Raw genomic sequence first — 15,170 nt, forward strand, 5'->3', positions numbered from 1 at the left:
TCACTTTTATTGTATTTCTCGTAATCATTTGTTTTATTTATTATAACAAAAGACATGAACATACAAATATAAGAATTATAAATGTCCCCCTTTAACTTTTATTTTAATTGGGTGCTTTAATTAGAATATAAGTCTATGCAGAAAAGAAATGTGGTATATAAACTAAATAACACAAATGAAATAACACAAACAACAACAAATAACACTTTTACTCAAAGTGCACAATTGTGTGCATGCTAGTTAGTGTGATGGGTTTTACATGCATGAGACTCCAGCAGCACGGCAGCCACATCGGCATGCCAATTCTTTGGAATTTGGCTGCAGTTGGTGGCCATCATCAAGAATGCTGTAGTCTCCAAAAGAGAAGGAAACATTAATCTACATGTGACTACTATCAACGACTCTAAGCCAATCTTTGCAGAATGTGACTGCATAAAGTACCTGGCATGGCTCATGGTATCTTGAACCAATAAAGGTTCTAGAGTTCACACATAATGAGCTCTACCGGCGCTTCTCTGCATGCCATAGAGTTCATCAGGCTCATCCAGGTTCTGGATTGGACAGACGATGGGCGATTGAAAAACATTGGCATATCGCCCAACCTTAGCTCATACAGACAGGAAATGTTAGTTGGGAAGACCAAGACATTGAGCACAACCATACCAAAGTGGAAGCTACCTCATTTCAATGAAGGAGTAGAAGTTAGTTACGTCCAAATACATGGCCGAGGCACATAGGAGTATGGACATTGCTAAGGAGCGGGGCATGAATATCCAGGAGATACTTACACATGATGTGCTCTCAGCAGCTCCCCTGTTTGATGGTGACCTTCCAGCTCATGTCAACTTGTCAGTGAGATTGAGCTTGAACTTGACCTCACCCAATGGAGTCCAAAGTCTACTCTTGCCACTCATGTTGTAGTAGACTTGTCGAAAATGCGGCAGATGCCACTTGCACAATTCCCTACTTTAGGTGCTGTTATCAATACCATCATCAGGTCAACATCAACCCCCTCGGCCAGCTCCACTCCTGGACCCTCGACAACGGTCCCTCGGGGGAAGCATGGAATGAAGCCTCTCTCACACGCACCGCCACCCATATCTAACTCATTTTCTCTCTTGGACATAAATGAGTTCCCCACATTAAATCCGAGCGCGTCGTCCAACCACCCGCTGCCCAGTGTATCATCCCCTGTAAGTCCATCCACCTCCTGCCAGAAACAGCCACGTTACAATTTGCTAAAATCCGCTGTAAAGCGCCGCTCGGACGGTCCCCCAGGGTCTCATCCCTTGAAGAAACCCACCCTCTCCAACACCTGGAAACCGCCTGGCAAGAAGGCTCTACAGAAGCCCACCACCCCTGTAGTTATTGAAAATAACAGTAACACCACTCCAACTCGACCCCCCGCACTGCACGTCCGCACACCCACCCCACCACCCCTCCTGTTGATCCACCCCACCACGGTCATTATCGGTGACAGTCAAATCAAATGTATCCGTTTTATTAATTGCATTACGCACTGTTTTCCCGGAGCCACCACAGCCAAACTACTCGATAAGCTCCCCGGTCTGTTAGCCTCACTCCCCCCCACAGTCAAGAACATCATCTTCCACGCCGGTACAAATGATCGCCAGTCTGAACAAACACGAATCCATTTTCAACAAATTTTCATTCTCCTCCGTAAATCTGGAAAAGTAGTGTACATGTCCGGCCCGCTGCCCACGTTCGAGCGAGGCGATGTTTCCTTCAGCCGACTGTCCACGCTCCACTATTGGCTTCAATTCGCACAATATAAACTACATATCCAACTTTTTCCTCTTCTGCAATCGCCCCCACTTCTATGCCCGTGACGGCCTCCATCCGAGTCGTTTTGGCTGTGAAATGCTAGCACACAATTTACGGAACTCACTAGCAGCTCAAACACTACCTGATCATTGACTATCGATCCCAGCTGACCGGCCAGGCCACCACGTTGACGCGGCTGCCTTTGGTCAACAGTCAGACACCCGCAGCCCCGGCATCGCCCCCTGGTGGCCGGGCGGACCTCCTTCTCATAATCCCATTTCATTGTCATTGCTTGCTAGCCCCACTGTTAATTTCACAATTGTATCCCCCTCTATAATTACACTCTCTAGCGACATCTACCACCCACCCACCACAGCAGAGCCAAGACAGCAGCCAATCTCTGTTCTCACTGCAAACAGAGTCCCACACAGGAACTCCAAAGGCTCTGGAGTCAACATGGACAATTTCATTTTCCCCTTTCACCTCCCATCTAATAAACTAACACATCCCGCCCCCTGCCAAGCCAAAGTTGCTGTAATTTTCAATCCCAATTTTATTTGTACCCCACTCTCATTTGGCGAATTCGATTTATTCAAATATTTAGCTTTCTGCACTAAGCAACATCGTACCCTCTTCATCCTAGTGTACCGCCCTCACAAACCAAACTGTTCTTTTCTTAATGATTTCTCAGACCAGGAGTCCTCCTGGGCGATTATAACGTCCACACCTGCTGCCCCAGCAATGCGGTGGCTATAGAATTCCTCAGCCTAATGGAATCATTTGATCTTACGGTCCACCCAACTGGTCCAACACACAAATTAGGTCATACTCTCGATGTTGTCATATCATCTGGAGTGAACATCTCGAATATTGGGGGGGGGGGGGGGGGGGGGTTTCTGACCACTCTGTCATTGTCTTCAATATGTCGTCCGTTCCCCCTTCCACCAAAGTATCGGCCCCCACCCGCTCTCGCTTCATTAACCCTTTAACCGCCACCAAATTCTGTAATATTTTTACTTCCACTGCACCTCCTCCAGCCCTCCACCACTCCCCCAGTGACCAACTCAATTATTTTAACACTGTCTGTCAAGTCACACTTGACACAGTAGCACCCTATAAAATCCGGTCAAACTCTGCCAATAATTTTACACCCTGGTTGAACGACCACACCCGGGCCCTAAGGAGAGAACTCAGGAAAACGGAACGTAAATGTAAATCGTCCAATTTAATTGTGTTTCATTCCCCATATGAAATCCTCCTCGTGCCCCCTAGATATTGTCCCCACCTCCCTTCTCAAGGACATCTTTCCCACTGTTGGCCCCCACATTTTATCCATCATCAATAGCTCCCTGTACTCTGGATCTGTTCCTCCATTTTTTAAGACTGCATTAGTCTCTCCCCTGCTTAAAAAACCCAACGTCGATGCATCTACACTTAGCAATTACAGACCAATTTCCAAACCTTTCCAAAATCTTAGAAAGGGTTGTTTTCACCAAAATCATTAGTTATTTAAATAAGAACAATCTTTTTGAGATTTTTCAATCAGGTGCCCTACACAGAGATGACCCTCCTCAAGGTAGTTAATGACCTTCTCCTAGCCTCTGACACTGGAAACTGCTCTATTCTACTCCTCTTAAACCTGACCGCTGCATTCGACACCATTGACCATGCAACACTCATAAACCGCCTTGAGAATTACGTGGGTATTCCAGGCACAGCCTTAAACTGGTTCACCTATTACTTAACTAACAGGCATTTTTCCATCTGCATTGGTGAATCCACTTCCTCCATAGCCCCTTTGCACTGTGGTGTCCCCCAGGGTTCAATCCTTGGCCCCCTACTATTTTCCCTGTACATTATACGCAAACATAGCCTCAACTTCCACTGCTATGCCGACGACACCCAGATATATCTACCCATCAACCCGGACGACACCAATTGCTTAGCCAAACTGCACGCCTGCCTAGCCGACATTCAGGTCTGGATGGGTAATAATTTCCTACAACTCAACCAATCAAAAACTGAAGTCCTTTTATTCGGCCCACCATCAGACAGAGTCCGTTTGGAAAACAACCTTGGTTCCCTCCGCCAGAACATTAAACCCGCAGCCAGAAACCTAGGTGTCACCCTCGATTCCGACCTCTCCCTGGAGGGCCATGTAAAAAAGGTTGTCCAGTCCTCATTTTACCACCTTCGCAATATTGCCAAAATAAAACCCTTCCTCTCACGCCCTGACTTAACCAAAGTCATCCACGCCTTCATATATTCACGCCTAGACTATTGCAATTCCCTTTACACCTGTCTTTCCAAAAAAATCAATTCACAGACTACAACTGGTCCAAAATGCAGCAGCCCGCCTCCTAACAGGTGCAAGAACGTTCGACCATATTACTCCCATCCTTGCCACCCTCCACTGGTTGCCTATCTTTTAGAATTAATTTCAAAATTTTACTTTCAAGGCTAGGTCCGGCCTTGCTCCGTCCTACCTTTCAGACCTACTTGACCCCTATGTGCCAGCCCGCGAGTTGAGATCCTCGGGAAAAGCCCTTCTCACCATAAAATCAGGCCGCAAAAAGACTATTGGCGATCGGGCCTTTGCAATCCGCGCACCCTCATTATGGAACGCCCTGCCACTGGAGATTAGGCTTGCCGATTCGGTTCCTCGTTTTAAATCACTTCTGAAGACCCATTTCTACAAAGCTGCTTTTAATCCTTTATCGTTGTGATCTTTGTACTTTCTGATGTATTTATTTCACCTTTATGTTTTTGATGTATGATATTTTCTATATACACTCTTGTTGTTCAGCACTTTGTGACCTTGTTCTTGAAAGGTGCTATATAAATAAAGCTTTATTATTATTATTATCATCCCTTTGCCAAGAGCCAGAGTTCATCCATATCATACTCGATTCTTGAGATGTCTCTAAAATAAGGTGTGCACATGCGGCGCACAGATTCAAGAACAGGAATCGACATTGTTGGCATGAACAGAGACCAAATCCCTCAGCAACTTGATAAATGCTAGTTCGGGATATGGTGTGCCATCAAGTCTATGGCAAATTTGGCAATTCTACCATCATTGTCAGCTTTGTTGTCTGTGATGATAAGGTGCTCCCAGTAAAGGCTGGTGGTTGGTGGTAAGAGATCCCAGACCTCTTGAACTGAATTGAGGAGGCTGACACCAGATTGGTGGTGCATGTGGAGTGAGCTGTTCGAGTGAAGCAGAGCAAGAGAGTCATACAAACACCTTCACATTACTGCTACACTACACCCCATACGTCTAATCACTAGGGTTGAAGGAGATCTGGCAGCAGTATGGCACTGGTGAGAAGCTGTGCATGCTTCCACTGCATCAAGCAGTCTCTCGTCTTGGACCACCACTAGCAAAGACAGTGATCAAGGCACATATCCTGACTGGAGAAGACTGCATGAGCAAGGTGGGGACCAAACATGCTTCTGACCCAGTAAAATATTTAACTAACTTTGGAGAGTCAGACACCTTGACAGAACAAGATGCAGCGTTGGCAGAGAAGTACTTGGTGCGTGTCTGGGCGGGGGCCAGGTCAAGTACAATTGCTGAGACATTTGATGACCTCAGGGTGGAAAGCTATACCAGTGCCAGTGCTGGAATTGATGCTCTCCCTCCCACAAGTAGTGTGATCAGAGGTCACATCCAACGAGGTGCTTTCTGGTGCATTTTTTTAAATTTTATTTAACCTTTATTTAACCAGTAAAATCACATTGAGACCATAGTCTCTTTTACAAGTGCGCACTGGCCAAGAGAAGAGGCAAATAAATGTTACACAGCTCTGCCAGTAACAACAAATACAGGACATAAGACAAACATATGACATCCGTAATACCAAAAACCAACTACCAGGGAGACTCAGAGAGTCTAAATAGCTATCCACTAAACCAAGTACAGACTAAAAGAGACCAAGAATGACTTTGTAGATAAAAGTGTACCAGTGTAGCAGCCTGCGAGATGCTAAGGAGGACCACCCTACTAAGGAGTACAGGGTACAATGGTGTGTCCTATAGGTGGAGCTGGTAATGAATCTCAAAGCAGCATGAAAAAGGGGATCAAGTCTGCCAAAAGCAGAGGAACAGGCGAAACGGTAAACAACATCGCCGTAATCAAGTTGCGACATGAAAAGGCCAGTGACCAGCCTTTTTCGTGAGGCAGAAGAAAAACAGGACTTCATTCTATAGAAGAAGCTCAAAGTGAATTTTAGCTTCTTCGCCAATGCATCAATGTGATGATTGAAGTTTAGCTTGGGCTTGCCACCTGCTTGAGACAGCAAAGGAACCCAAGTGTGCAGGGAAGTGACACTCGGCATTGTGGCTGCTGTGCTGATGGAGTTCCATGCATAATATTTTGCCATGGAAAATCCCTCATGTAAAAAGTAAAAACCCATCACACTAACTAGCATGCACACAATGGTGCACTTTGTGTGAAATTGTTATTGTCTCCACCAGGCCGAAGGCATGGGGAGAGAGTATGTTTTGCACTCCGTCCGTGTCCGTGTGTGTGTGTGTGTCCGTCCTTCCGTCCGTCTGTTACCAGCTAATCTCCGGCACCGTTAACCCGGTCGATGCCAAACTTTGCACACACACACTCCCTGGATGCCAACGATGAACCTCTGCCCCACATTTTCCAGAACGGCCTGTTATAGCACCACCATGAGGCAGCTTTTCACATTTTTTACCTAAAACTGCACTGATCTGCGTGAAACGTTGCATGCACACTCCCTAGAGGCCAAGGACAAACCTTTGACCTGCATTTTCCGCATCTGCCTTTTATAGTGCCACCAGGAGGCCGACTTTTGTAAAACACATTTTTTTATATTACTCCTCCAGATTCTGTCCAAAAATCTCACAAATCGTTACACAGTATCTCTATGGTCATGTGCTCAAGTCGGATCTGTCCGATATTTCATATTCCATCCTAATTGGCTATAATTGGCTTTCACAGTTTGCAAGATTGCCCCGTTTTGAACAAAAGCCTCAAATCATGAACGCAGCATGCAATTTACGTGAAATCTTTCACACATTTTCTTACTAGGCTGAGGAATATATCCCACCCTTTTCACATTGGCCTGTTATAGCGCCACCAACAGGTTGATTTTTGCTAAACACATTTTTGGAACAAAATGCCTCAAATCATCCAATTGCCATCAAAGGCGTATGAAGAAATGGCACCCTTTTCACATTGGCCTATTATAGCGCCACCAGGAGGCCACAACCTGACCTGCCCTGGTGGAGACCTGTGCCCCGAGGGGCACTTTTTCTAGTTTGATTTTGTTTTGATTTTATGGGGAACATTTATAATTGTTATAATTTTCTTGTTATACATAAAACAAATAATTGTGGAAAAAATACAATAAAAGTGACAGTAATGACAAAAATCGGAATGGAGTTATTGAATAAAAATATTTATATTGATATCTCAATGACAAGATGATCCTTAATGGTCAAAATAATATCAGAAAATTGAAAATGTCCCAATTAGTTGCATTAGACTAATTGCACCGGTTTTTCATGGCAAAATGACCTTGACCATGACCTTTCAAGGTCAATAACACCCAAAATGGTATCAGAAACAAATTCCACACACCTGAATTAGTCAGGATGGAGGTATTACATGTGCAAATACACCCAGAAACAAAAAAGTTGTATTTTCATCATAGCCGATGGCGGCCATATTTGATGTAGCCATTGCGCTATTCGTGGCACTATGGCGGACGAGCACCTCGTTGATTTTTCATGTCTAGGGACCCATTGACTCAGTTCAAGTGAGAAATTCCTCCAACACCAAATTGCGAGAAGGTCTACAGGCAGGTACAGGACTAACACACACTGGCTGTCACTTGAGCACAACAGGGGTGACACCCTCTATTGTCCCATAAATGTTCATCATTTAACCTGCAGGCTGAATCTAACTCAAGAGCTAGCTCTCATTTATTCCGAGTGCTGCTCAAATAGAAAAGACAGGCTCTTCAGTCTTCACTCCACACTTTCTTACAGTTGACATTTTGCCTTCAATACATCATATCTTGTCTACTGGGACCATGCTGTTTGTCTTTTGCGCTGCCGGCAATAAAATGTTCCTTTTTCCCCCACAAAACTGCAGACGTGAACTCATTTCTCATGTGTGATTACCCAGAATCCCAAACCAAGAAGAAAAAAAAACAACAAACAAAGATCAAAGACCATTTTCTCAGTCAGCATTCTCTCGCTCTCAAACATGCAGACTTGCAGAATATAGTTAGCCGCCAATTAGCGCCATTTAGTGCGTCCCACATCAAATGCGGGATGGGGGCTGCATGCATGTTACCTTAAAGGACTCGAAGAATCCCCCTCCCCCTCCTCCTCCGTTCTCCAGTTTGTCCTCGTCTCCTCCCAGGCCCATCATGGACTGGCTGTGGATATGCAGCTCCTCGTACAGCGTCTCCAGCAGGGCCGACCGCGTACGCTCCTGGCCAACCACAACACACACGCAGTGCTAAGAATGGGCTCTATGGCCTGGGCCGGCCAGGCGGTCCAGGCACCTAGGCTGGCAGCCTGACAGCATGTCGCAGGTTCGAGTCACAATCCTGTCGAACTTTGCGTGTCTTCCCCCCCCCCCCCCCCCCCCATCTCTCTCCCCGTTTCCTGTCAAACTACTGTTAATCTATCAATAAAGGCAAAAAGCCCCAAATATATCTTGAAAAAAAAAGAAAAGAATGGGCTCTATGCAGTATGCACACAGAATAACTTCTGGGATGCTTCACTACTTCCTTCAGGTGTTACTAATTATACTAATCAAGGCTTCCATTTAGTGTACAGTGGTTTTCAAACCATTTAAATTCGGGTCCCTTACGGGTCAATTTGGTTCCATTTGTACACTCTCAGAGTTACATGCCCATACAGAGACATTTGGAACTTAAGGACACTTTGAGACCCACTTGTGTAGCAGTGTGCTTCCAGTGAGCCAACATGCACGATATCAGCACCCTGACTGCATTTGACCACAATGGAACAGAGCCCTCATTAGTATCATCGGTAGCACCTGTGAAGTGGCCCAAGTTCTTTCCAAAATGGCGTGTGTGCATTGAGCCCATTTGTTCGTACTATATAAGTGTGTGTGTAACAGTTCTGCTCACTGGCTGAACATAGCAGAAGAGTAGTGAAACAAAACATGTCCGCCAGTCCGTGAAAGCACCACGGTTCCAAGAATCTAGGACGGAACCAGTTCTAGAACCAAAGTTCTTTTGGTGTAAAAGGGGCCTGGTGGAAAAGGGTTCTTCTCACCTCCAGCTTGGCAAACTTCTCAGCCTTATAGCAAGCATACTCCGCATTGATAAGCTTAGTGAAGAGGAACTCGTGGAATTCAGGGCCCTGTGGACGACAAAACCGGGAGGTGAAAGAAGTCAAGAGCAAGTGAATAAAGTTTTACGGCATTTTGTTATGACATCATCTGCTTTGTAAAACAATCTGACCTTTTTAAAGATGGCGGGGTCTGGCAGAGCGGGCCCGAAGAAAGGCACATCATCTCTCGCTGTCACCGACACCTGAAGGGCAAGGAAGAGGTCAAACGACAGTAGCTTATACTTGCCTGGCTAATAAGCCAGACCGAATCAGCCGTTGGCAAAAGAAATTGCCTGCCGGCGGATTACGGTCTGGAGATGCTCAATTGTACGCCCATTTCCTACACCAGAGAACTGGTGTGGCCAATCGGGACACGGTATGCAATATGGGCGGGCTTTGGTACAGTGACGTTCAATGCTTGAGACCTTTGACTGACAGTAGCTCTGACCAATTGCGTCAAAGAGAAACTGTTTGAACCCGCCCCCCGGGAAACAAGATCCATACACAGCATCTCCAGACTCAAATACCACACGACAGTGTGATTTGAGTCTGGCTTATTAGCCAGGCTAGCTTATACTGCCCTACAAAGCCAATGCAGTAACTACATTTTTGGTCGAAATGGAGTTATAACAAAACATGTACTCCTTTGTGTCCGTTTTATCTTGTGACAAAATATCAGAGTTTAATTTTGTTTTAGAGAAAAGGCGCAGTAACTACAAAACCTAACTCAAAATCAAGGTAGAGTGCAGTAACTAGATTTTGGAGGTCAAGGGCCAAATCAGCAATTCAAAGTTTTGGGCATGATAATTACATAATGCATAATGAAAGTAAATAGACCGGTGCCTGGCTGTAGAGCAACGAGTCGGTAACAGAGTACCAGTTCCACCCATCTGTCTGTGTCCCTTTTATGCCCATATATGGAGATTTTTGTATCTGTCTCTCTTTTTCCCTTTATTACTACAGTATATAACATCATTGGGATGTCAGAAAAGGCCAGCTCCATATATGGATGTCAGAACAGGCCAGCTCCATATATGGAGATCTAGGGCTGATCTGGATTTGGACCCTGTCCGGAGCCTGGGCAAAATTGAAGTTGTGGGGCGAACGATTACAGATTACAGACAGTCCTGATTACAGTGACGTGGCACATTTATAGATAGATATCACTTGTATACCTATAGTATAACCCATTTGGCTGGCCAGTTGAAAAACCTTAAAGCCAATTATCTCAGTTTCACCTTGAGCATACTTAGGCTGAGCTCACACGGTTAATGCAGTGATTTTTGTTGTGAGTGTCATGGCCGCCCCCAATGCATTTCCAATAGAGGTCACATGGTCTGTTGTATGGCTTTCAGCTGTGTTTCGACTGCGCCCCTCCCCCTCACACAACACAATGTTGTGTCAAACCATGTGACTCCCATTGGAAATGCATTGGGGCGGCCATGACACTACCCAACGAGCATAGAGCATTGCATTAAGCGTGTGAGCTCAGCCTTAGGCTACTGCACCTTGTAGGGCAGTATAAAGGCTCCTTGAATGTCCTTCCATGCTAGACTATAACCGAGGCGTCGTTTCATAAAAGGATGGCAAAAAAGGAACACATGAGAGCCAATTTCAAAAACTAGGTCACTTTTGTGGTCATATATGGATCTGACTGATTTGTTTGCACCTGATGCCATGACAGCACAGTGAGCACACTACATATTTGGGTGTAGCTGAATTGGGAACTCCTTATATGGCTGAGTCATGGTGACATGAACCCGCCCGCCGGCCGGCCCTCCCCAGAGAAAGAGTGCTGCCATTGAGGGGTCAGAAAACCAAGCAGTCACGTGACCCATGCAGCCCTCGAGAGTGACAAGCTGGAGTTTTAAATACATTGTTTTCAATGAGAGCAGTACAGATAGCAACAATTTTAGGTTATGTGTGCAACATGACAACTGTTTTAAAGTATTGTACAACTAAAGTCTCTTTAATGTTTATTTCATCAGTGGGCAGTGGTGGCTCAGGGGTAGAGTGGCCGGATGGTACCGCATGGTTGCCAGTGTCGAAGTGTCCTTGAGCAAGACTCTGAACCACAAATTGCTCCTGATGTGCTACAGCATTGCACAAAGTGTTATTGTGCTCTTTTGAGACATCAATATAATTATATCGTTTGCAAATCAGAAAACAAGGTATCCGAAAATAACCTTCATTTGTCTGTATCGATTACTTTTACAAAGGTCACAGTCATTAGGCCTTTGTTCATGCCTTGTCTACTCGACTCCCGTAGAGTCCAGTGCATTCCGTGCAGGGCTTTGTAACTATTCGGCTCCCCATAGCCGCACGGAGCCACCATTGGACTGGCCCCATGAACTGAACGGAGATGTCTCAACTCTCCTTCAAGAGTTTTGCCTGTTTCCATTGCAGCTCAAAAGGCTTCCAAACCCCAGAGAAAACTCCAGACCACAGAAAACCCACTGAATGTTCAAAGTTCAAGATTCTTGGGTGTAATGGAAGTCATAAAACCTAAAATCTATATATAAATTAACCTTTAAGCTAACGTATGAAATCTATAACGACACACAGATGCATTCCCGGTTTAAATGGCTTAAGGCAAAGCGATTACCTTATAGGTGACATTGTCCGAACACGCATTCTCCACCTGCACCACCACGTAGCCATGTAGGAAGTTGGAGGCGATCATGTCTGGCACGAAGGGCGTGTTCTCCTCCTGAAACACCAGGGCCACGATGTCATTGCCTATGTGTCGCTTCCTCTGCAGCTGGATGGCACAATAAAACAAACCACATCTCAGGAGGGCGCAATTGCATTCATCCCAGAGAACTTAATTGGGGACACACACACACACACACACACACACACACACACACACACACACACACACACACACACACACACACACACACACACACACACACACACACACACACACACACACACACACACACACACACACACACACACACACACACACACACACACACACACACACACACACACACACACACACACACACACACACACACACACACACACACACACACACACACACACACACACACACACACACACACACACACACACACACACACACACACACACACACACACACACACACACACACACACACACACACACACACACACACACACACACACACACACACACACACACACACACACACACACACACACACACACACACACACACACATTTTCATTAAAGCATGATGGACAAATGTCATGTCACTAGTGTCAACCCACAAAACTGGAATTACAGATTACAGCTGGCATCTTCCATACATGGGATCCGATTAAAAAAAATGAAACACTATTTCTCTCATGTGCTTAAACTGCTGGAAAATGATCTTAACATTTTGAAGTTGATTGATTTGTATGATGCATTCCATCATTTTAAAAAGTGTCCCTATGGGAAAATGAAAGATGATTAAAATATTATTTTAACACAAACAGCAGATGCATGCACTTTCCCTGTTTACCAGTCCAACTAATTACCCTGTCCACTGGCACAATTACATACCTCAGCAATTTGTGCTGAGGTATAGGCCTACAGAATTTCCTGTTTTTGTTTTTACAAAGTGTGGCATGATACATTTGCAGAATTGGTTGAGTGCTTCAGGGCCACAGAAGATATTTACAGTAGGAGGTGCTGAACGTTTAGGAGGGGGTGCGCCCTGCAAAATGCACGTGCACGCGCCTCGTGCATGTGCATGTGCATTTTCATGCGGAAAAGTGGCTTTTACTTTCCCTCTCCACACGCAAGTTATATGAACAAACTGACACAGGCAACTAACCAGGAAAAAGCGCTGATACTGTGATACAGCATATTTATTAGGCCTAGTAAACAGAAATTAGTTTTGATTAAAATGATTATTCTCCCCCTCCTGTCCGAGGGGGGCTGTGCCTGGGGGGGAGGGGGTGCCCCCCCAGCATCCCTACTTCCCTCAGCCAGAGTGCCTCCTGTTTCATAGCAGATTCACAATGATTCTTTCTATTATGCTACTCATCAAGCCAGGAAACAGAACATGGGGCAAGAGTCATGATGAGTGCCATTAGCCTGGCAGCCAGGAAAATATTATTCTACAGATGGTGCAGCAAGGCAGTTTTTTAATTTACTGAAGGTCTAAAAATCAACAAACGTACAAGAACAAAATTCATGCATTAGTCTTTTTAAATGTAATGCTGAAATGTGGAGAGTCAATGGCAGTGAGACATTAAAAGTGCATTTTATCAGATATTTCAATACTACAGCGCTCTATATTACACACTTATATATACACACACATTATAATTGTAATGTATTTATAAACACTTATATTGTAGCTCATAAATGAATGCCCTGCCTACTTCATCATCATACAAGAATGTCGCACAAACATGGTGAAAATAGCCGATCTACAAGCTCACGGCGCATCTCGAAGCATTGTGATCTAGGTTGTATGTCCAAAACCGTTGGTTGCCACCGGACAGCGACTGTACATCTACGTTTCACAAACAGAAACGTAGATGTACGAAAACAGTCGGAGGATAAATGGCAGTGCTTCCTTATCCATGGAGAACAGTTCCTGCGTACATTCTCCTCCCCCAGTTGAAAGACCTCCACAGCTTAATACCTGCTCTGCAGCAGTATAATGCTGAATGTGCTCCCTGTCGCTGCAATATTATACACCCCATAATAAGCCCACTTTGCACCTGTTGATGACAGACGTAATAGCTGGCAGCATTAACTAAGTGCTCCCATAAAATGGCACAGTACCCATTGTTCATGTGGTCACTGTGCGTCAAAATAGATTTAATTATATTTATTTATGCTGACGATTTATGGATGATTCCTCTCTGGTTTGCTGCCCAATTACTTTACAGCCGCTGCCTCTTAATAAACCATTGTGTTTGCTCTCAGAGAATCAGCCACCTGCCTAAGGCCCCTGGTGAAACTGAATGTGAAAAAACATGGAAAATGACAAGACATGAAAATGTTTGTATGTGTGTCTGTGTGTCTGTGTGCATGCGTGCGTGCGTGCGTGTGTGTGTGTGTGTTTGGGGGTGGGGGTGGGGGAGGGGGTTGTACATAGCCAATCAGGTCCGTTTCACCAAGTAAAGAGGCGTCTATGTATCTGTTAGATTTAGGCAGAGTAGGCACTAGGCAGTCTATTCTCCATTTGACCATTTTCTTATTCTAAGACCGTATATGGAACCTGGCTCAGGGGGGAAGGGAGGGGTCTTATCTAGATCCATTCTCGGGCCAGCATGAGAACACAAGGCACCAGAGGAGGTGGTGTCTTACCACGATGCCATCCCTGAACACATCATCTGTTAGTCTTGATGTTTACCCACACGGTGGCCTGCTGGGTCCAGATGGCAACAGAACACTCATCCCACAGTCTCTGTGCAGACAGGCTGCTGGGCCTGATAGCTGCCATGGGCAGTTGCTTAATAATGAGCTCAACACATGCTGGGCAAATGGCGGAGATAATATCACATGATATCATATATTATCATATTATTATTATTGCATTCCATACTAAATCATGATTTCCAATGAAGTTGGAGAGATTTGATCACTGAAAAACTATTTATTTGAATTTGTTGTTGATTCCTTCCATAACCTTCCTTCTCTTGAATAATGCCCTATGAGTGTTGTTTATGCCCCCATGTGTCTCTCTTTCTCAGCAGTGAGATCTTCTTTCAAGTGTAGCAAATGTCAAATCAAATTGAACAGAAAGAAAGCAGTGAAGCATCGGAGAACTAAATCATAGTTTACAGCTTTACACTGAAGCCTTAGTCTTAGTCTCAGAGAGAGGGGCAACAAACCAGAGAAGGCTAGCAACTTAGTTGGACTTGCAACAAAGCTCCATTGACAGCCAGCCCATTCATGAAACAGAAAGGTGTCTCAAAATATCTAATTAAAGATGAACTCACCAATTTTGCACCTGTGCGGACAGCTATCCTCCGGTTATCCTCTTTGTCTCTGTCAAGGCTTGGTTTGGAAACAAATCCACTATTGACGTGTTTCTG

The 15,170-nt window shown here is 45.0% G+C and overlaps 1 protein-coding gene across 1 annotated transcript in view; it reads right to left on the reverse strand.

Annotated features, from left to right (window-relative positions):
- The window catches only part of LOC306928932 (rap1 GTPase-activating protein 1-like), a 35,891-nt gene that overhangs the window by 12,487 nt on the left and 8,234 nt on the right, over positions 1-15,170 (reverse strand). Inside the window, exons 9-12 of the mRNA XM_079509245.1 lie at positions 11,741-11,896; positions 9,267-9,338; positions 9,079-9,165; positions 8,123-8,263 (exon numbers count right to left, since the gene is read on the reverse strand). Coding sequence (XP_079365371.1) covers positions 8,123-8,263; positions 9,079-9,165; positions 9,267-9,338; positions 11,741-11,896 — 456 coding nt within the window. The remainder of the gene's footprint in view (positions 1-8,122; positions 8,264-9,078; positions 9,166-9,266; positions 9,339-11,740; positions 11,897-15,170) is intronic.

The sequence above is a fragment of the Electrona antarctica genome, assembly GCF_951216825.1.
Source record: "Electrona antarctica genome assembly, chromosome: 9".
Taxonomy (NCBI): Eukaryota; Metazoa; Chordata; class Actinopteri; order Myctophiformes; family Myctophidae; genus Electrona; species Electrona antarctica.